At 50.6% G+C, this 20,798-nt stretch overlaps 4 protein-coding genes and 1 long non-coding RNA gene across 16 annotated transcripts in view; 3 read left to right on the top strand and 2 right to left on the bottom strand.

Annotated features, from left to right (window-relative positions):
• The window catches only part of LOC127555934 (espin-like protein), a 3,456-nt gene extending 2,118 nt beyond the window's left edge, over positions 1-1,338 (top strand). The window contains exon 1 of the mRNA XM_051988685.1: positions 1-1,338. This exon is cut by the window's left edge and continues 2,118 nt beyond it. Within this exon, the coding sequence (XP_051844645.1) occupies positions 1-725 (725 nt within the window). The 3' untranslated portion in view covers positions 726-1,338.
• LOC127555936 (espin-like) overlaps positions 1-4,562 on the top strand; it is a 52,580-nt gene extending 48,018 nt beyond the window's left edge. Inside the window, exons 13-15 of the mRNA XM_051988692.1 lie at positions 2,466-2,545; positions 2,646-2,657; positions 3,268-4,562. Coding sequence (XP_051844652.1) covers positions 2,466-2,545; positions 2,646-2,657; positions 3,268-3,415 — 240 coding nt within the window. The 3' untranslated portion in view covers positions 3,416-4,562. The remainder of the gene's footprint in view (positions 1-2,465; positions 2,546-2,645; positions 2,658-3,267) is intronic.
• A 322-nt stretch (positions 4,563-4,884) lies between these two features.
• Positions 4,885-11,501, bottom strand: TNFRSF25 (TNF receptor superfamily member 25). 5 transcript variants are annotated; one of them, XM_051988691.1, is made up of 10 exons: positions 10,249-11,501; positions 8,778-8,985; positions 8,358-8,492; positions 7,718-7,891; positions 7,288-7,375; positions 6,552-6,694; positions 6,312-6,443; positions 5,988-6,022; positions 5,692-5,869; positions 4,885-5,516 (listed from the first exon to the last, which is right to left on the bottom strand). In XM_051988691.1, exons 1-10 carry the CDS (start codon positions 10,285-10,287, stop codon positions 5,230-5,232), a joined length of 1,419 nt encoding a protein of 472 aa, XP_051844651.1. In that variant the 5' UTR covers positions 10,288-11,501; the 3' UTR covers positions 4,885-5,229. The 5 variants fall into 5 exon arrangements, with proteins under 5 accessions (XP_051844651.1, XP_051844649.1, XP_051844650.1 ...); XM_051988689.1 differs by lacking the exon at positions 10,249-11,501 and adding an exon at positions 9,165-9,456; XM_051988690.1 differs by lacking the exon at positions 10,249-11,501 and adding an exon at positions 9,174-9,456.
• A 104-nt stretch (positions 11,502-11,605) lies between these two features.
• The window catches only part of PLEKHG5 (pleckstrin homology and RhoGEF domain containing G5), a 123,562-nt gene continuing 114,369 nt past the window's right edge, over positions 11,606-20,798 (bottom strand). For 6 of the 7 annotated variants that reach the window (XM_051988678.1, XM_051988682.1, XM_051988680.1 and 3 more), the window contains 6 exons: positions 19,840-19,959; positions 17,095-17,227; positions 14,887-15,002; positions 14,574-14,749; positions 12,339-13,145; positions 11,606-12,103 (listed from right to left, as the gene is read on the bottom strand). In XM_051988678.1, coding sequence (XP_051844638.1) covers positions 12,094-12,103; positions 12,339-13,145; positions 14,574-14,749; positions 14,887-15,002; positions 17,095-17,227; positions 19,840-19,959 — 1,362 coding nt within the window. In that variant the 3' untranslated portion in view covers positions 11,606-12,093. Of the gene's footprint in view, positions 12,104-12,334; positions 13,146-14,573; positions 14,750-14,886; positions 15,003-17,094; positions 17,228-19,839; positions 19,960-20,798 lie in introns of those variants that run through there. The other variant, XM_051988679.1, reaches the window with a different exon arrangement.
• LOC127555937 (uncharacterized) lies at positions 14,996-17,088 on the top strand. 2 transcript variants are annotated; one of them, XR_007952312.1, is made up of 3 exons: positions 14,996-15,079; positions 15,206-15,377; positions 15,445-17,088. It is a non-coding gene; the product is annotated as an uncharacterized LOC127555937 (long non-coding RNA). The 2 variants fall into 2 exon arrangements; XR_007952311.1 differs by having other exon boundaries at positions 15,177-15,377.

The raw sequence follows: 20,798 nt of genomic DNA, 5'->3' as shown, positions 1-20,798 counted from the left end.
CCGAGCCCCAGCAAGGGCTGGAGGAGCCCGCCCACCAAAGCCTCGGGAACGACCACCGGTTGCTGTACTTCATGAAACAGCGGCACGTGGTGGGCAAATTGCTGGCACACTGGCGGAGTCTCATGTGCCAGGTGCCCTCCCGGCAGCTGCGCCGCCTGAGCCGGGTGCAGGGTCTGTACTGGCCCGAGCACTTCCTGCCCCACGTGGGCGGGGTGCCGGCCAGCTACGACAGCCTCACCTTGGACCTCTTCATGCTGGGTTATTTCCAGCTGCTGGAGATGCGCATGAGCCGAGAGGAGCGCAAGTTCCGCCACCTGCTGTGCTACGAGATGTTCGACAGGCTGGGCAGCCATCCGTGGGAGCTCATCCGCCTCTTCCACAGAGTGGTGCTGGAGGAAGTGGAGGCTGGGCGTCGGGACTGGCAGGATGGCTTCGAGGATCTGAAGAGGGCGTTCTTTGGGGACAGCCCCGAGCCCCCCGCCGAGGAGCCTCTGCCCCAGCCCCAGGCGCCGGCCTCCGTACCCCGCCCTCCACCCCCTCCGCTGCCGCCCCCGCTGCCCCAGGCCGAGCCCTCGATGAGCCCGGTGCCGCCGGCCCTCGATCGGGCCGACTCTCTGCAGCTGGTAGCGGAGATGGGCGAGTTCAGCAACGAGGACATCTGCCGCTACATCGACCGGAGCTTCTCGTTCTGGAAGGAGAAGGAAGCCGAGTTGTTCGACATTTGAGCAGCCGAAAGGGAGAAAAGTCATGGCAGCTGTCCATTAGGAATGGTGGACTCCACCTTGGCAGCTCCTTACCACTTCGGGAACTAGAGAAATGGGAACTGGACGAGTGAGGGCAGGGAGAAGCCGGTTGCCCAGAATTTGAAACTCAGCTAGGCTAAAGCTGATTGGGGTTGGATCTTTGGCGATGGCCTTCGTATTGAGGGGCGGGCTGCTGCAGCCGTGCCTTAGGAAGCTGGGATGTAGATGGGATAGAAAAGTGGCTCCCCAGAGCAGCCACTGAGCCTGGGAGTAGATCCCCTCCAAGGGATGATTCTCTCCAAAAAGAAGGTGCTCTTTCCAGGACCCAGACTCACTGTCCACTGTGTAGACCAGACCCCCAGCTATCATTTTGTTGGAAGGCCTGCAGCCGTGGAACCACTAAGGAAGTAGCGCCTGGCGACTAGATGGGACCCCTTTAGGGTTTTGCAGCTAGGGCCTGAAACTGGGAACTGGGGAAGTTCCAAGTCCTGATTTGGCCAGAGGGTCTGGGACTGGGGAAACTGAGTTGTGTGCAGTGTGATGTATGCAGATTACCTCTCCCTTGTTACAGGATAATAAAGATCTTTGCCTTGAAGAGGTGCCTGCGGTGGGCAGGCCCAAGACTGTCTTTGCCTTTTAGCTCCTCCATTTCTACAACCCGACAAGATTTTCAGGAAGGGCACTATTTCCCATCAGCAAAGCAGTTGACAAGCAGGATACCTGGGTAGCACTCCTGCTGCCTTGGACTATCCTCAGGTTTTATCCTCAAGGCAGAGCCAGAGTCAAGGACTGGTCATATTATCAGTATCTTTTCATCTGTCCCAATGAAATCTGAAACAGCTCCTTAGCCATAACAAGCTCTGGGATTCCATGTGGCCTCCTCCTCTCCCCGTCCCCCCTCCATCATCCTCCAAGATGTTGGTCCTGGCAAGTTGGGGTCATCCTACCATCCACTTCCCCTTTATTCCTGTGGTTCTACTCCTTGCCACTGTTTTGGCCCTGCTTTGAGGTGGGGGAGTGAAACAGCTGTGTAAACTTATGGTGTAGGAAATGAGGTGAGTGTGGTATAAGATGCAAATTATTTTCAGGGATTATTGGAAGTTTTCTCAGTAAAATCAGGGATAAAGCAAGGTCATCATCGCCATTTCCAATATAATTTTACATAGTATTAGAATCCCTGAGAGGCAGTGGATATAGTGATAGACTTAAAGCCAAGAAGACTTAGATTCAAGTCCCCCTTCTGATTATTTAGTACTTTATGACCTCGGACATATCACTTAGCTACTCTGAGTTTTAAGCCACTGTAAGACCTTTCTACTGAGTTATAGACAGGTTGTGATCTGCCTTGATGGTGGGAATTTCCAAACCTCCAAAATCATAGTTTCTTATGGTCTCGATTAGAAGTAGTAAGTATAACAAAGGGGATGGGGAGAGGAGGAGGAAAGAGAGGGGAAAAAATGATAATAATCTCTAGCCCTGAAGGTTTTTGAAAGAAGAGGCTGAAAAACTATTTTCTCCTACTTTTCTTTCTACTTCCTCCTTCCAAGGGTTTTCCATTCTCAACTCCCAGACCTCATTCCCTGCTTTTTTCGTCGCTAAGACCTCTAGGATTCAGAGTTTTTCCCCTCTCCTCTCCAATTATGAGGAATCATCCCCTGGATTCTGACTTCCTCCCCACCTCACTGCATACTCTATCCCTGAACTCCTCTGGTTGTGTTACAGGAGGAGGAGGAGGAAGCCCGGCTAGCCAGCATGCCTGCCTGGAGGAGGGACATCCTTCGGAAGAAGATGGAGGAGGAGAGGTAATGGCCTTAAGAGTGAGTTGATGTGCTACGGCACACTACAAGGAGTGGGAGCAGAAATAGGAAGCACTCCTAATCCACTATTTGTTTCTCCTTCCAGGGAGCAAAAACGGTGAGTGTGGCACCTGTTCTCCTTGGAACTACCTCAGCCAAGTTCTTCCTATCCCTCTTCCTCCCAAGAATCTCAGATACTCCATTCTGTTCTCTGCAATCCTACATCTCTCCCTTTAGTAATCTTTGCTGCTCATTTTTTCCTGCCATCTTCTCTCCCCAATAACATTGGCCATTATCCACTTCTCTCCCCCATATTTTTCTACTGTGCCCATTTCTTGGTTTCCCTATAGCCTGATTGGCTGCTATCATTCTGTCTCCTATAACCTGTGACATGTCATATTTCTGTCCTCTCTTATCTTGATCTATTGCCTCATTTGTCTCCCCCTAACCTGAATTACTGCCAGATGATACCTCATTTCTCTGACCTCCCATGACCTTCCCAGCTGCCCCTCTCCTTCTAGTCTCCTAAGGGGATAACTGACATACCATACTCATCTTTCTGTCTCTCAGCACCTCCTCCCCACAACCGTGCTTGCTGTAGTCTTCTCCTCCCTTCCAGTAACTTAGATTCATTTCTCATCCTCTCTTTCTCTGTCTCTGTCTCTGTCTCTCTGTCTCTCCTCCCCCACTTCCCCCTCTCTATCTCATCCTGAGTTCTTTGTAATCAGAAAAGAGGAGGAAAAACTGAGGCAGGAGGAGGCGCGGCGGGAGAAGGAGCAGTCCGAGAAGCTCAGGACACTGGGGTATGACGAGACCAAACTGGCGCCCTGGCAGAGACAGATAATCCTGAAGAAAGGAGACATTGCGAAGCATTAGGTGCTGCGAGGGCCCTCCCTCCTCCCGCCCCCGCCCCAGCCTTTGCTGTGACTCACCCCGCCGGCCCCTCCCTCAGAGCTTCTGGAGCGGGGGAGAAAACTGGGGAGAGAGGATCCGGATAGGGCTTGGCGAGATGCGGGGTCTGGGCTCGAAACAAGCACCCCCCCCCCAAAGCCCTGGTCCCTCAGTTTCTCCCCGACTCTCAGCCCTCACTCCCTCCCCCACCACACAAGATATGCGTGTAGCTGCCTTCTTCTTCCCTAGATCCATCCTCCATCCCCGCCTCCCGGCCCCACGTCCCGGGGAAACTGTGCCGCAGTCCGCATACAAAAAGTGTCCAAGCTGAGGACTCAGAGAGAACCGCTGCTGATTTGCATGCTAGTTTGCATATGATTTGCATGTCATTGAACGTCAAAATGTACGACTAGCTCCCAAACTCCGTGGGTGGTTGTTTCCCCTGGTCCCTTTTCTGGGTACAGTCAGATCTACAGCCTCCGCCCTGACTCCTACTCCCCACGTTCGGGAAGGCTGACCTAGAGCAGCCTGGGACGTGGGGGGAGGGGACAAAAAAGGGGCGGGGGGAAAGACAGCTGGTTGGGGCGTGCGGAACTGCAGCTCTGTGGGGCTCTTTAATTAGTATTCTCCTCCCCCTTCCATCCAGGTTTTCTCCTATCCGTAGTAAGGGATCAAGGCCCATTTCTCCCTCCCCCTCTTCCTCCACCCCCCCCGGGCTTGATCCTCCCTCCCTCCCTTTCTCAGTTTGCTTTCAGTCATTTGTTTACCAGAAAGTGAAAGAAAATTAGCTACCCTGGGGCCCGAACACCCACACTCCCCAGCCCCGCTTATATATTTATTCCCTGACGACACGTAGCTTCAGCAGCCGCCTCGGGGGTACAGACTTCCGCAGCTGCCATATCACCCCCAAAGCCCTCCCCCGAACCCCGAGGCCCCCAACCTAGGTCTTTACCAAGGGAAACTGTTGGGGGAAGGGCAGGGAGAGGAGCAGGATGGGGCTTTTGTGCTTTCCTTTTTTTTTTTCTAAATGGTTTTTGTCACTTTCCTTCCGGCGCCCTCAGCGGAAAAGTCGGAGCCCACGTTCCCTGCCCCTTCTTTTGCTCCATTAAAGGAATCCACCTGTTGTCCCAGGCTTGGGAAGTCTCGTTCACTCGGTCATCTTGCGCTTCTTTCTAGTTTCGACTTAAGTTTCTCCCTAGGGGAGGCGGGGCTTTGTACAGTGGGGCGGAAACAAAGGCGATCTGAGGTTCATCTTTCCCAGCAAGAAGGGAGCGCCGGGGGAAATGGGCGGAGGGAGGTTTGGGGTGCTTTCTCCGTCGTGCCCCCCGCCACCGGGTTCATTTAGCTCCGGCCGCCCCTGGAACCTGACCCCAATTCATTCCACCTTCAGCGTCCTCGAGGAACTAATCCACCCCACCCCCACCCGCACCCCCCAAAACGATTACACAAGCGGATTTGCCACGGCAATTTAATAATGGCAAGTCGCCGCCGACCTCCTGGCTTTGACAGAGGTTAACGCCCTCTGCCCCAACACAGACACTCACTCGGGTACCGAGAGGGAGGAGGGGGAGGGCGAGGGAGAAGGAATAACCCGCTCCAAATGAGGGGCGAGATAAGTGACATAACATGTCTACAGACTTAAGTAACCATACTTAGGGCTTCTGGCGGACGCCACCTCGGGGGGCCTGAGCCGCCTTTTTTTTTTTTTTTTTTTTAAATCCTTCCCCGGCCGCCTGGTTGGAGGGAAGGATTGTCAAGGCGCCAAGAAGGCGTCAGTCCCTTCTCCGTCACGGTCACGGTCACGGGCCCCGCTGCAGCCGGCTGCGCAGATCTTCCGCGCATCCTTCCAGTCCCATGCGCTCCAGGGCCGCGTAGACTGCGCCCAGCCCCGCCGGCTGCTGCTGGCGCCAGCGCTTGAGCATCTCATACTGCTGGTCGCGAAAGCGGCCGATCTCCGCCTCCACAGCCTCGATCTCCGCCTCCCGAAGTCCCAGGGTCCGCACGAACTCCTTCCAGCGCCGCGCCGGCACCGCGTCCATCACCTCGTACAGCTGCGGGCCCGGCTGCAGAGTGCCGGCCCCAGGCCCTAAATCGACCGCGGGAAAATGGAAGGGGGCGGGGCGGGAGGGGGAGGGGGAAGAGAGAAGAGAGGGGAGGGGAATCACAGGGGGCCAAGGCAGATCCGACCGGCTCCAGGGGCTGCGTTCCCCATCCCAGGCCCTAAGAGAGGAAGGAGTCTGGCGTCTAAGCCATCTGCTCACCATTCCCTCTGCTGGACGGCTGGCCCCAGAGCACAGGCCATGCGTCTTCCGGGCCCGAGACTTCGCGGGCCAGAGGAGGGCTGCTGGGACTTCGGGTCCCCACAAGGTGGAGGGCACACGCTTCGTTGTACCTACTCTGAGGCAGGGAAGCTCTGCTGCCAAGGGAGGGGTTGAGTATCTGAAAGCAAAAATCACCCATTCATTCATTCCCTTCCCCAAGCAATGATCATCACTCAGTCCCACACAGCTCCGGATGACACACTCTCCCTCCTGCCGGACAAACCCATCTTCCGTACCCACTGGCGTTTCAAGGTCTCCATCTCCGCTTCACCTGCCAAATGAGACCAAAAAAGAACCAGTCCGTTGCTGAACTGGGCTCCAGCCCCTCTAAGTCCCTTCTTCAGCATCTCTTAAGGCCTGTTTCCAGTTTCTATGAAAATCTAAGCTAGGATCCTTTTTTTTTTTTTTTTTTTTTTTTTTTTTTGCTGAGGCAATTGGGTTTAGTGACTTGCCCAGGGTCACACAGCTAGGAAGTGCTAAGTGTCTGAGGCCACATTTGACCTCAGGTCCTCCTGACTTCGAGGCTGCAGGATTCTTAGGGGGTTAGGAGAGGTACTTACAAAGAACCTGGGGCTTTGGGACCCAGCTTTTCCGGTAGATATAGAACAGGCCCCATCCCAGCAAGAGCAGAACTGTTAGCGTTGGGGGCACCACCAGGAAGTACTGGAACCAGATGCCTGAGAGAGAAAGACCTTCTGGAATAAGTATCCCCTCTGATCTTTGATCCTGACCTCCAGGAAGGTCAGAAGCATTAGAAGGACCAGTCAAACTCACCCCCCACAAAGTCTCCAAACACTTACCCTGCTTGTGGCTAGAGATCCCCAAGCATATCTCTGAATGGCTCCCAGAATCATTTCCACAATAGACACTAGTGGACTTGGGCTTAGATGGAGGGTAGGGAACCAGCCTGCTGGTTGTAGACAGTTTCTTTTCACTCTCAAGACTGTAAAATACGCCAAGAAATACTGTAATAGAACTCACACTTCAACGAATCCCCTCTGAATATGGAAATCCTATTTAAAATATTTTGGAGTAAAGAATTCCAAGCCAATATTTCTACAAAGCAGAGGATCATATTTCAGTTTTCCCCTCTCTTTTTCTTTTGGTTTTGTTTGGAGTGGAAATTACTATTGCCTAAATTAGGGATATACCTTACTGGAGCCTCTAGAGTCAAGTAGCCAAACCTGCACAGCATCCTTCCATCACTTGTGCTGTCAGTCCATTTAGCCACTAATAGCAGTGTCTCCAAGGAGCTGTCCTTCTTCCCACTAAACCTATGCTCTTTTGTCCCCTGTTCCCAGATCCCAAATTTTACCTCCCCGATCCCCCATTCAAACCCAGATTCTCTCCTCTCTTGCCCTTGCACCTTGTCCCAGTGATTTAGTTTTACTTTCCCAGCACCCCCTGTCCCCACGCCAAGCATCCCCTTCCCTTCTTCCTGCTGTGGTACGTATAAACACACGTCCTCACCCACCCCACTCAGCAACACCCCCTCCTAGGAGAAAACAGAGCTGCCCTGAAGGGCAGGGTAGTTACGTGGGGCAAGGCGCCGGAACACAATTGTTCTTCAGGTCCTGACAAAAGCCTGGCAGACACTTCCCACAGACAGTGTCTTCTCTAGAACCTAGAAATGTCCCATAAGAACATGACACCACATATATACTTATTTTGTATTTAATTTATACTTTAATATAGTTAACATGTATTGGTCATCCTGCCATCTAGGGGAGGGGATGGGGGGAAGCAGGGAAAAAATTAGAACGAAAGGTTTGGCAATTGTCAAATGCTGTAAAATTACCCATGCATATATCTTGTAAATAAAAAGTTACTTTTTTTAAAAAAAGAAAATGACATTAGATTTGGGGGCAGATACAGCCAGGGATGAGTTGGGGGCAGATAGAGCTAAAGACGAGGAGATGATAAAGGCCCAAGCCATGAGGTATTGGGGAGAAAAGGAGGGACTCACAAGGGATCTGTGTGTATCGATGCAGAATCTCACAGTCTCGGCATCGAAGGCAGAGGAAAGGTGAGTCAGACCGGCAGTGGTTTACAGAGCATTCGGGGAACCAGCCGGGGGCACAGCCACACTGGGTGTTGGCTACGATGGAGCAGTTCCGGATGACAACCTGATGGGCAGGACCTGAGAGGCAGGAAGAAAGTCAGTCCTGGCCCGGTACATAACCCAGAACAAGACCTGCTTTCAGAAGACTGGGATTTTTGTCTTCAGCATCAGAGCTCCGTTCCTGGCTCAGAATGTGTTGAATTGATTGGAATAAACTTAAAGATAGATCAGACAGAAAGCAGAAAGAGACCAATATCCAAATTATACAGAGCCAGAGGAGAAGTAGAGATGGCCTGAGAATCAGAAATAGACCGATACAGAGAGAAAGGGAGGAAGGGAGGAAGGAAAGTTAAGGGAGGTTAGAGAGATTCAGAAAATGAACCGGGTGTAGACCAACACAGAAAGAGTGGAGAAGGGGAGTGACGCTGAGAAAGACACACAGATATATACAGAGCAGAGTGACATCCTCGAGAGACAAAGAGCTAAAGAAAGAGTAGGGGAATAGAGAAAGAAAAAGTATAGAAATTAAATATTTGTATTCTACCATCCTCATCACAGGCTTGACATCGACTACACTGCCTCTCCTTATGGTTCTCTCTAGATAGGAAGGTGTCCTGAGGGCAGGGTTGACAGGAGGAAGGGCCGTCCGGCTCAGTGCAGGGAGCTTCCAGGAAATGCCCTATGGATCAGAATGTCAAACCTTAGGGACAGATGAGTCAAAAAAAAAAAAAAAAGGGGGGGGGGTGGGGGGAGGAGGAGGCCAAGGTCCCAAATCCTCCCCAATAGTTTTCTCGATTTAAAGTGCCCACCCACCCTATCTTTGGGGTCTTTCCTTTCAATTCTTCCAGCTCATTCAAAGGTCCACAGTCATCTTCATCTCACAAATCCCAACTCTAAATCCTCTCTAGAGTCCTGACACTTTTCCACTTCAGCACCCCTGGATCCCTCCCTTGAAACTTCTCACCTGCTGGGCATCTCCTACAGCACTGTCTACTTGGTTCATCCCAAAAATATTTGGGAGCTGAGCAAAGACGGGATTTCTGAGAAAAGGGGCTCTGGTTGAACATTGGGCTCAGCCCTGGGACCATCCTGGGGCTCCTTGGAAGGGGTGGGGAGTGTCCACGACTCATATTCACAGCATTACTTGCTACCATCACCACCAAAAGGAACACCTGGGGAAGGGGAAGGAGAAAGCTGATTGCCTCCTCCAAACAACACTCACCAGATCTGAGGATAGGTTCCCTAACCGTATTCTCGACCCCCATCTGGGAGGGGACATTCTAGAAACCGCCTGCTAGCTCTTGCAAGCAAAAGGATGGGGGAATTCTGGGTGAAGGGGTTACCTACTCACCCATCTCACCTTCACCCGATTGCCAGCCCAATGCCCACAGGACCATGTAAGTGTAGAAAGTGGGATGGGCAGGGACATGGATCTTTGTGCCCTCAAAGCCCATCTAGAGTTCCATGTAATAGCCAACGTTTCAGTGCCCACGGCCCAAGACTTTCCCAGTATCTTCAGAGGCCAGCGGGGGCGAATTGGGCCTTCCAAGGACAATCGGCTCAGCCCTGGGTCCTTCTGGGCAGGTAACTGGAAAGACCAAGGCCTTCTCTGTGCTCGTGCCAGGCGTGGGAAACTTGAGAGTGGCTCTGCCAGTCCCTTTCCTGGACCATCTGGGGCCCCCACCTCCCACTGAGAGGAAGGGGGCAGGCACTTCCTTCCGGCGGAAGGCTCCGTTCTGCCTCCTCAGCGGGTATTTAGATCAGGGGAGTTCAAGGAAGGAGCCCGAGCCGGCTGCCCGCAGCCCCAGCCCCCACCTCATCATAGGTAGGGTTTGGGGGAAACCCCGAGCTGACTAAAGCGGTTGGATCTAGGAGCTACCTTGGGAGGTGATGGGGGAGGGGGCACCAACCCAATTTTGATGTCCAATTGTGCCTCCGCCACCTGGAGAGCTTGCCTCCTCCGTAGGTTGAGATATCCCCCTCCCAGACCCTGGTCTGCGTATTAAGTCTCCTCCAAGCCCGCCGCCTAGGTTCTTACCCCCTCCTGCCTGGCCCCGGCGGTCTGAGGTCTCCTCACTGCGCTAGCCCAGACCACCCGCGGCCCGAGGTCTCCTTCCCCGGAAGCCAAGAGAGTGGCGGTCTCTCCCGCTCCCTCCCCGGCCCCACGCAGTCCGCGAGCCGAATTCTGCTCGGCCTTCCTAGGCCAGACTCCCCCTGACCTGGGGGCCCGGGCCTGAGCTCGCCGGGATGAAGCCTTCTTTGGCCCCTTGACCGCCTTTCCTCCTCCCCCTCCCCCCTCAGCCCACCACCCTAACGCCTCCTCGGCCCGGCCAGGGCGCACAGGAGCTTCGCGCCTACCCCCTTCCTCCGGATTCGCTCCCCGCCCCCTCCCTAAGCCCCTCTCTGTCCAGCGCAGCCCTCCTCCCCAGACTCACCAGCGCCAGGGCTGGCACCGCGCGGCCCCGGGGCAGCATTGCTCCGCACCCCGCAAGCCTCCCGGCCGGGCCTGACCACGAGCCCCAACGGGAGAGGGGTGGGGAAGGGGTGTGCAGAGGAGGGGAGCCCCGTGGGGCTTCCCCGCCCGGCCCAACCAGCGCCCTCCGCCGCGCCCGGCTCCGCCCCCTTCTCTTGGTAACCGGGAGCCGAGCCCCGCGCCGGGCACCGAGTGGGCTCCTCGCGGACGCCCGCTGGCGCGCACCTGCTCCCCAGCTCCCGAAACCCCGGTATTTCAGAGGGTCTGAATTCAAAGGCTGCGCCAGTCGCTTTCTTCTCTACATCTGTTTTCCTTCCGGCTCCAAGAGCCTAAGACCAGTATTTCCCGGCCCAAGGAAGAAATTAGCTGAGGTTAGGCAGCTCGGTTCTGGGTTCAAAACCCAGCACTGTCACTGACTTTAATGTCACCTAACTCTCCGGGCCTCTATTTCTCTATCTGCAAAATGGGGTGGGACTTGATGTCCCTAAGGCCCTTTCCCCTGCCCGTTATATTAAGAATCACGAGAGAAACAGGAGAACCGAAGACGAGGTTTTTATTTGGCTATCGATGGCTGTGTGACATTGGGCAAGTTTTTTCTTCCCTCTAAACATCTATAAAACCGAGAGCGAGGGGAGGTGTTGGGTTAGATGATCTCTGAGTTCCCTTTTATGATTTTCCCTACATCCAATTTACAGATGGATAAACTGAACCTAGGATTAGAGAAGTGACTTATTCCGGATGGCAGAGATTTATGGCCCTGACTCCAAATCCGCTATTCTTTATCCCAGGACAAGCTGCCTCCCCTTGGGGACTCCTCCCTCTGCCTTAGTCCCCATCTCCTGTCTCCCCCAGCCTCAGTCTCCTATCCCACTTCCATCTACAAACATTTGCTCCTTGAGTGCTGGATGAGCCCACTGAAATCTTGTTTCTGTGGCCTCTGTGGGTGACTTTGGGCAAGTCACTGAGTTGAGAATGATGAAATCCCAGGACAATGGAAAATACCGACTGGGGGTCACAGGACTGCTCATTCAATCTCAGAGGGTACAGACCACCCCCCCAGCTGGGGCTTCCAAGACCCCCACCCCCCAAAAAGAAGAGGAAGGTCCCCAACGAGTAAAGAAGGCATAAGTTGGGAGAACCAGAGAAGCCAGGCCAGGATTAAGACTGATGTAGGTGTAGACCAGGAGATCCCAAGTGCCCCAGGCCAAGGAACGTCTCCTCTTTCCCCCCAAGGAAGTATGGGGATACAGAGGCAAGGGGAAGGAATGAGCAGAACCCAGGGAGTGATGGGAAAAACAGAACGCACTCTGCACACAGGAGAATATACACATATCTTTATAAAAGAAACCCAAAGCTCAATAAATATGCACCTTTATACACAGGAGAGTGGGCTGCCCCTTGGCCCCGACTGCCCATGTGGGCCTAACTGGGGGAGAGGGAGGGAGCCAGCAAGGGAAGGTGTCCTAATTCAGCCAAGGGGAGTGTGTCTGTCTGCCGAGGATGGGGGTTCCTGGGGTTGGTCCCTCAGAGGGGGAGTCTAGAGAAGCAGCGGCGTGTGTGTGAGCTGGGAGTGGGGAGCAGCAAAGAGCTCAGAAGGGGAACGTGGCTGAACCTGCGGCTCTGAGCCCCCCCGGGGCCCCACCGTTTCTTGGCCCAGGCAATAAACAAAGTGCAGTTTGGTTCCTCGATCTGTTCCCGTGTCCTGGTCTCATCCTGAGGGGACTGGGAGCACATCGGTCAGAACCAGGCCATCTGTCTGTGCGACCGTCATCCATCCGTCCGTGGCACCCTGGGGTCTTCCTGTGGCTCAGACCTCTCTGCAGGACACACGGGAAGGGGGAGAGAGGACAGAATCTGTGACGTGGGTCACGGTCTTGGCAGACAAAGCTAGTCCTCCCAATAAAGCCGCCTTAAGGTACATGGAAGAAACCCAAACACAAAGGCGCTCGTGGCTTCTGCCCAGCCGTGACCTCATCTGCCCCCCTTCCACGGCCGTCCTGGGCCAGTGGCCATAGCCCCAGCCCTGGTCCCCGGCTCCCCAGGGACACTCACGAGGCCGTCAGCGTGGAGTTCAGGAGCAGCGTGGTTCTGATTCGGTACAGCTGGGCCAGGGTCAGTTTCCTGTGCTGGCCCGCGGGCTGGGTCCTGAACGTGGTTTTAGAGACCGGCTTTTCGTCCTCCGAGAAAGCACACTCATAGCCCCGTCCAGGGGCACAGCCCCCATCCTCTGCTTCTGAGAGCTCCGAGGCACTACATGGGCTGGCCTCCCTACAGTCCCAGCCGGCACGGGCTTCCTGAGGCGGCTGGCAAGGCCCCCCCTGAGTCCTGGGAAAGCCGTTGGGAGGATGCCGAGTAGTTAAGCAAAGCTCAGACAGGCTCCGGCTCGGGGCTGGGAGGGGCTCCCGGCCAGAAGCCCCCGAGAGCAGCTGCGGCAAACTGGCCTCCGACTTGGATTTGAGTAATCGCGGCCACGGCAGCAGCTGGACGGGGATCCTACGGCGAAGGCGGGGCGAGGCTGACGAGGTGGGAGCGGGAGGGTCGGGGGGGTCCGGGGGCCTGGGGGTGGGAATGGGGGCCAGCTCCGAGGTGGCCACGAAGTCCTTGAGGGAGGTCGGGGAGAGGGTGCCGTAGGCGGAATCGATGGAGCAAGAGCGGCACTCGGCCGCCGCCGAGTGGAGCAGTCCGTCGGGCTCGGGGCCCAGCAGCTCACTGGTCGGGGTCGTGGGGGAAGCCGTCGTGCCGATGGAGGTCTCGTCGGACCTCGAGCTGAAGGGGCCGCCCTCAAAGTCGGACGATGACGGCGTTTCCCCCGGCTCCACCACCACAACCGAGAGAGTCTCTGTGGAGCCATCGGAGGGGCTGGAAAGGAGAGGGGAGAGGAAGCAAGAGGGAGCTTTGGACAGAGCACCAGATCTGGATCCAGCCCAGAGTCAGTGTCTACTCCGGACATACCTCAGAAAGGAGCCGCTGGGAAAGCAAGACAGGGCAGGGGGCTGCCCTCCGAGAGCTGGCTGTCACAACTCACAGGGCTTTCAAACCTTACACAGCCCCACCTTCCTTCCCAGCACCTCTCAGGCAGGAACCAATTCAGCCACATGGGCGTCTCCCTCCCTCTATCCCCTCCACTCTGCTGAGGTTGCCAACATCCCGAGTCGCTATTTTAATAGCCTTCAATAGCTCCCTATTGCCTACAGGATATAAGTCCAACATTCTTAGCTTGGCATTTAAAGCCCTCTACAATATGACTTCCACAGACTTTGCTAGTTATTTATTCTGCCCCTTCCTGCAGAATTCTGCACTCTCCATTCCAGTCAGACTGGAGCTATACCCTCATGCAAAATTTTTTTTTTTTTTTTTTTTTTTTTTGCTGTGGCAGTTGGGGTTAAGTGACTTGCACAGGGTCACACAGCTAGGAAAGGTTAAGTGTCTGAGATCCAGATTTGAACTCAGGTCCTCCTGACTTCAGGGCTGGCTCTCTATCCACTGTGCCACCTCGTTGCCCCTCCTCATGCAAAATTTCATCAGCTGAGTCAGTGGCTTTGCCCAGTCGGTGCCCTCCTTGTCCAGAATGCACTTCTTTTCGCCATGACTTTTTAGAAACCCTCATTTCCTTCAAAGCACAAGTCTTTCAGAGCAGCAGATAGAACATCACATCTAGAGTCAGAAAAACCTAAGTTCAATCTGCCAGCTGTGACACCTTGACCAAGTCACTTAACCACTGTCTGCCTCAATTTTCTCAACTGTAAAATGGGAACAGCTAACAGTACCTACTCCTTTTTTAAAAAATTAAAGCTTTTTATTTTCAAAATACATACATAGATACTTTTCAACATTCACCCTTACAAAATCTTCTGTTCTAAATTTTTTCCCTCTCTTCCCTCAGCCCCTCCCCTAGACGGCAAGTAATCCAACAATATATATTAAATGTGCAATTCTTCTATAATATTTTCACAACAGTATCTACTCTTATAGGGTTGTTGTGAAGATCAAATGAGGTAACATTTACAAAGCCCTCAGCACAGTGTCTGGCACAGAGTAGATACTTAATGTTTGTCAGATGGAGTTGGAGAGAATGAAGGTAGGAAGAACCAGAGATGAAATCTGAATCCACTTCTTCTCGATCCTAAGCCCAGTGTTCTTTCTACTGCTTCTGCAGGGCCAATGTCGTCTCTGGACTGTGTTATCACCACTCCCTTTTCTCCTTTTCCTCCAGCTTCAGAGCCCCTCTCTGCACACAGTAGGGCCTCAATCACTGTTTGTCTTGTGCTCCCGCAATAGAAAGCTTACCAGCATTGGGAATCCAAGCTGTTGCTGCTTTTGCGAAGGATGGTAGGGGAGCTGGCTCCCGAGGTGCTGCTCTCTCCTTCCTCTTCCTCTTCCTCATCCTCCTCCTCCTCCAAGCTCTGCAGATGCTGCTGCTGGCTGCTTTGGTGCTCCTGTAGCCTCATCTTCTGCAGCAGGTTCTAGAGACAGGGAAGGGAGGTTCTAGGCACTGGGCAGACTGGTAGCTCAGGCTTTTCCACATGTAACGTAACATATACACCCGACATTCTCCAGCTCATTCCCTTTAGCCCATTCCCACTTACATCGGACACCTTACCTGGGCATTATAAATGGCTTCTACCCAGCCTCGGCACAGAGCCTGCCCGCTGGCCTGGAAGGTGAAGGCACCCACAGCGCTTCGGAACTCATTCAGATAGATGAGGAGGAAGGAACCTGGGGGAGGAGAAAGGGCGCCATGTGTGAGGAAGGACACTGACAAAGATAGATGAGGAGGAAGGATACTGACAAAGGTAGATGAAGAGGAAGGAGCCTGGGGGAGGAGGAAGGGCACCATAAGTGAGGAAGGATACTAACAAAGGGAGATGAGGGGGAAGGATACTGACAAAGGTAGATGAGGAGGAAGGATACTGACAAAGGTAGATGAGGAGGAAGGATACTGACAAAGGTAGATGAGGGGGAAGGATACTGACAAAGGTAGATGAGGGGGAAGGATACTGACAAAGGTAGATGAGGGGGAAGGATACTGACAAAGGTAGATGAGGGGGAAGGATACTGACAAAGGTAGATGGGGGAAGGATATTGACAAAGGTAGATGAGGAGGAAGGAGCCTGGGGAGGAGGAAGGGCGCCATAAGTGAGGAAGGATACTGACAAAGGTAGATGAGGAGGAAGGATACTGACAAAGGTAGATGAGGAGGAAGGAGCCTGGGGAAGAAGGAGCCTAGGGAAGAAGGAAGGGTACCATGTGTGAGGAAGGAAGGTGAGCAGTATGGCAAGTGGACTGAGATTCTTTAACCTAAAGAAGAGAACACCAGGCAGCTAGGAAAGTAATGGATAGAGCACCAGCCCTGAAGTCAGGAGGACCTGAGTTAAAATTTGACCTCAGACACTTAACACTTCCTGGCTATGTGAGCTTGGGCAAGTCACTTAACCGCAAATGCCTCAGCCAAAAAAAAAAAAAAAAAAAAGACTACGAAAAAGAGGAGAACACAGAAGACAAGGCAAAGCAAGAGAAGCACTTACTAGATACCTGACATCAATTTAAGTGCTGAGAATAAAATTAAAGGGAAAAGACAGAGTCTGCCCTCAAAAACTAAGAAAGGAAATAGGTATTTAAGTGCTAGGAACTGTTTTAAGAACTCTACCTCATTCCAGTGGAGGAAGACAACACAAGAAAAAGGAACTAGTTCTCAGGGTTTTATTTTCCCTTTTGGTCTGATTTTTCTTGCACAACATGACAAATATGGAAATATGTTTTAAAGAATTGCACATAATTAACCTATATTTAATTGCTTGTGCTTGTAAAGTAAAGGAGGAAGGGAGAAAAATTTGGAACACAAAGTCTTATAAAAATGAATGTTGGGGCAACTAGGTAGCACAATGAATAGAGCACTAGCCCTAAAGTCAGGAGGACCCGAGTTCAAATTTGGCCTCAGGCCTTAATATTTCCTAGTTGTGTGACCCTGGGCAAGTCACTTAACCCCAATTGCCTCAGCAAAAAAAAAAAAAAAAAAAAAAAAAAGGAATGTTGAAAACTATCTTTACATGTACTTGGAAAAATTAAATACTACTGAAAATTTAAAAAAAAAGAAAAGAAAAGGGATCTAGAAATCTAGAAAGGGGAAGGGGAAGGGAAGGAGAAGTGTCCTTGTGAGGGCATGGTTCTGGAACTTATAGGGGGGAAAGGGAAGCATTTATATAGTACCTACTATGTGCCAGGCATTGTTACTTTACAAATATTATGTCATTTGATCCTCACCACAACCCTGGGAAATAGCTAAGTCAGAATAAGATCCAGCAGTGAAATAAAGGTTGGCCAGCCTGGCAGTCCCCCCATGGAGGCCATGGCTACCATGAGACACATTTAAGTGCTAGGAACTGTTTTAAGAACTCTACCTCATTCCAGTGGAGGAAGACAACACAAGAAAAAGGAACTAGTTCTCAGAGTTTTATTTTCCCTTTTGGTCTGATTTTTCTTGCACAACATGACAGAAAAGGACATAGATAAGGTAGAAACTCTGCAGAGAAGGACAACCAGTATGCTGAAGGATCACAGCCCAAGCCATGTGGAAAATGGGTTAGCCTCGTTCTGTCTGGACAAAACTAGGAACAGGAGGCAGAGATTTGGATAGGAGACTTGAGGACCAGTGGCTGGGGATTCCCAGGGAGGTACCTTCAGATATTGAGATGAGTCTGATAGCCCCCAATCTTGATCACCCAGAAGCTGCAGAGAAAGGAGGGCCCCACCTCCCTTTCTGCCATAACAGAGGGATTTGGGGACAGTGGGGTGGTAAAGGCCTCCTTACCTGGGTCTCGGAGTTCCCGACACACAATCTTGTCTACCATCAGGGGCTGGCGAATGACTTTGGTCCTCTCTGCCTTCTTCACGGGCTTGGTCACCAGCAACAGGTCAGTGAAGAGGAAGCAATAGACATCCATCTGGTAAAAGAGTACATTCAAGCCTGGGGTCAGGGGATCATTAATTTCCAGTTGCAAGAAATCTACTTCAAAGACATCTAGTCTTACCCCTTCATTTTACAGATAGAGAAACTGAGACTTAAAGGAAAAAATAACTCATCTGTCACAGGAAAGGACTTTAGAGGCTATCTAATTTAATCCCGTCTCCATTTTATAAATGGGGAAACCGAGACACAGAGCATCTAAATGACTAGCCCAAGATCACTGTTAAATAAATGGCAGGGCCAGTACTGGAACCCAGATTCCAAATCCAGCATTTACACTAAGAATGAATCATGCTCTATGTCGCTGCATGTAAGTCTACTTGCCTCCCTCATGAGACTGTGCAATCTCTTTAAAGGGGAGGACTGTATCTTATCTTAAGACTCATAAAATCTTCTCCTTTGCTCCAAAGGACCTCGAGGTCAAACACTTTGATCCTTTCACTTTAGTTAGTCGACAAACATTTGTGGCAGGTGCAGCACTGTGCCCACATTGAGGAAGACTCATCTTTAACCCTGTATTCCTCAGTTTCCTCATCTGTAAAATGAGCTGAAGAAGGAATGGCCGACTACTCCACTATCTCTGCCAAGAAAACCCCAAATGAGATCATGAAGACAACTGAACAACAAGTCTCACAGTGTAAGATGTTCCCCCTCCCCAAGGATGTCATCACTTTTAGATTCACCCTCATGCTGTTAACTCAAGCCTGGACTGACACCACAGCCCTCAGCTTTCTCTCCCTCTGATTGGAAGACTGGAGGGCAAGGTGTCCAGCTCCTCCCAGTGCCTTTCTTCACAGAGGGCAGAACTCGGACTCTCGGCTCATTCCACCTTGCATCTACTGCCCTGCCTGGTTTCAATTCCATGGAACAACATGTCCCCAGCGACTTGTCCCACTCCCACTTTTCCTCCTCTCCCCCATGAGACTGTACTGCCCTGCGGGCAGGGACCATCTTTCCTTCATTTATTTTATCCTCAGACTTTGGCCCAATGCCTGGCCCTCATAGGTACTTATTGAATGTTAACTGGTTTGGATCGATATGTTCTTAGTATAGACACAATATCAGGTCTTGAACTTGGATCTTCTCCATTAGATTTTCCACTATGCTGAGAATGGGCAGTGGAAGTAAGAAAATTTCAGGAGTCTCTATAAAACTTGCCCCTCCCTTTTTTGGGGTCCAGCTTGATTTCAATGGGGGGGGGGTGGGAGGAGGAGGGGGAGGAGAAGCAATCCTGGGGCAGAAACTCTTGATAACCCTACAGATTAGTAACTCCCTTATAACTTAAGTCTTAGAAAACGACCAGAGGTACTGAGATAAGTAGCAACTTATCCATTCGCTCCACAGGCAGGAAGAGAGGGCAAGACATGAAACCAAGACTCACGAAGCTACCCAAGTGAAATGACTCAAGGGTGCATGGTGGTTAGGTCCCTGAGAACTTTCTATGAAAATGCAAATCTCCTAACCTTGCTGGCAACATCCACTGAGGAAATAAACTGGGTAAAAGACATCTAATCTTGGTTAATAGCAGCCCATTTGTCTGATGTAAAGGTTGTTCATTGTCTCCTCCGCTGTAAGTTCCTTGAGGGCAGGGACTATTTTTTTGCTTCTTTTTCTATTCACCCAGTGCTTGGCACACAATAGGCATATAAAAACTCCCAATATGAAAACTCCCTTAATGGAGATTAGCATCAAGTCTTTGACTTGTCATCTAAGAGAGTTGTTTAGGAGTCCTGAAATGTTCATTTGCTCATGGTCACACAGCTAATAAGAGTGAGAGGCTGAATTTGGCTTTCCTAATTCAAATGATATCATGTCATGTTGTTCCCCCTAAGATCACTAAGATAACTATATGAGATAGGTTTCAAGCTGAATTCGATTTCTTTTTTTTTTCCTTTTTTGTTTTTTTGGTTTTTTTGGCAAGGAAATTGGTGTTAAGTGACTTGCCTGGTATCACACAGCTAGTAAGTGGTGTCTGAAACAAATTTGAACTCGGGTCCTCTTGACTTCAGGGCCAGTGCTCTATCCACTGTACATTTAGCTTCCCAGGACTTAATTGCAGAAGCATTATTTTTCCCAATGAGCCAAGACTTGGGTTTGAATCCCTTCACAGTTCAAATTCTTTCAATTAAAAAAAAAAAACACTTTAATTTCTAAGCATCTTGATTTTCTCCTCTATAAATAACAATAACTAACATTATATAATATCTATTATGTGCCAGATATTGTAATTATGTTAAATGTTTAACAAATTTAATTTCATTTGATTCTCAAAAAAAATCCTGAGAAGATGCTATTATTATTCCCATTTGACAGATGGAGAAACTGAGGCAAACAGAAATTAAATGACTTGCCCATGAACGAGAGTCATCTAGACTCCAGGCTTGGTGCCCTATCCATTATGGTACCACCTAGCTGCTCCAAGATTTATGGAGTTAAGTGAAACAATCTCTAAGTTCTATTCCAGCTATAAAATCCTCTGCCCCTCCTCACCTCTGTCAGCTTTCCCTAGTCCCAGAGCAGTGCAGAGGGTACCTTGTGGTATCTGGGTGCGACTTTAGGGATGGTAAAGGGAGTCAGAATGCAACTCACCTTGCTGTCTTTTCCCTCCTTCATCTTTAAGCTTCCCTCCAAAAGGAGCTGCCGAGTGTCATCTGGGGATGTCCCAGGGATAGGAGCCGTCAAATCGAGGCGCAGAAATTCCTTCAAAAGCTGGGAAGAAAAGAGAAGTGTTTACTGGATGAATGGAAAAGACTATGCTGAAGAGAGCAGAGCAGAACAAAAGATACTCCTAAAAAGGTGGGGTTAAGAAATGAAAAGAGATAGAAAGGAGCTCAGCGCTCTGAAGCAAAGGATTTTCTCTCCTGTTGCTGGAAAAGAGTAAAGAGTTTAAAGTGTAAAGAGTTCCTTCTTTTTTTTTTTTATTAAGACAAAATATGAAGTGAAAAATAGAATCACTTTCTTGAAGGAAATTCCAAAATAACAAACTTTCAGGAACCTCCAAAGCAAATCTAGAGCTTCTAGGTCAAAGAAAAAGTATTATAAGGTTAAAACAATGAGTATAAATACCAAGGAGTCATAATAATAATAATGATTCAAGACTAAGCAACAGATAGTATTAAGAGAAGAAAGCTTAAAGACAAAAGATGAAGAAAATTTCATCGCATCTATGTATAATCCTACAATGGGTTTGGGGGTGAAAATGGGCTTTTAACGAAGGTAAAATTTCCAAACATTCCCAATGAAAAGACCAGAAATGAGTAGACATTTGGAAAAGGAAAAATAGAGGAAGATACATGTGCTTCTATAACTGAAAGAGTCTATTTGGGGATGAATTTATTTCTATGTTAATAAAGGAATAAGAAATAAAAGTCTTTTGAGAATGACAGAAAGTCTGTAGGTGGTTTTGTTCAGTTTTAACGATCTTGGAAGAATACAACAATAGGAGAAACGAGACATTGCACTAGAGAAAGAGACCACTGTTAAGTAACATTGAGATATATAACATGAAGCGTATATAACAATCAAGGAAAAGGTGAGAGGAAAGGGAA

This window comes from Antechinus flavipes, chromosome 3 (genome assembly GCF_016432865.1).
Source record: "Antechinus flavipes isolate AdamAnt ecotype Samford, QLD, Australia chromosome 3, AdamAnt_v2, whole genome shotgun sequence".
NCBI classification, from domain to species: domain Eukaryota; kingdom Metazoa; phylum Chordata; class Mammalia; order Dasyuromorphia; family Dasyuridae; genus Antechinus; species Antechinus flavipes.
Note: the sequence above shows the minus strand (reverse complement) of the source record. Positions and strands in the feature narration are given on the sequence as shown.

Excerpts from the sequence above, each read along its gene's own strand:
- TNFRSF25 (XM_051988687.1), bottom strand. The coding sequence starts at position 9,078 with ATGGGGGTCGAGAATACGGTTAGGGAACCTATCCTCAGATCTGGTGAG. Across the intron at positions 6,023-6,311 it reads CCCAAAGCCCCAGGTTCTTT|GTGAAGCGGAGATGGAGACC; the intron begins GTAAGTACCTCT and ends CTCATTTGGCAG. Across the intron at positions 5,870-5,987 it reads AGACCTTGAAACGCCAGTGG|ATACTCAACCCCTCCCTTGG; the intron begins GTACGGAAGATG and ends TTTTGCTTTCAG.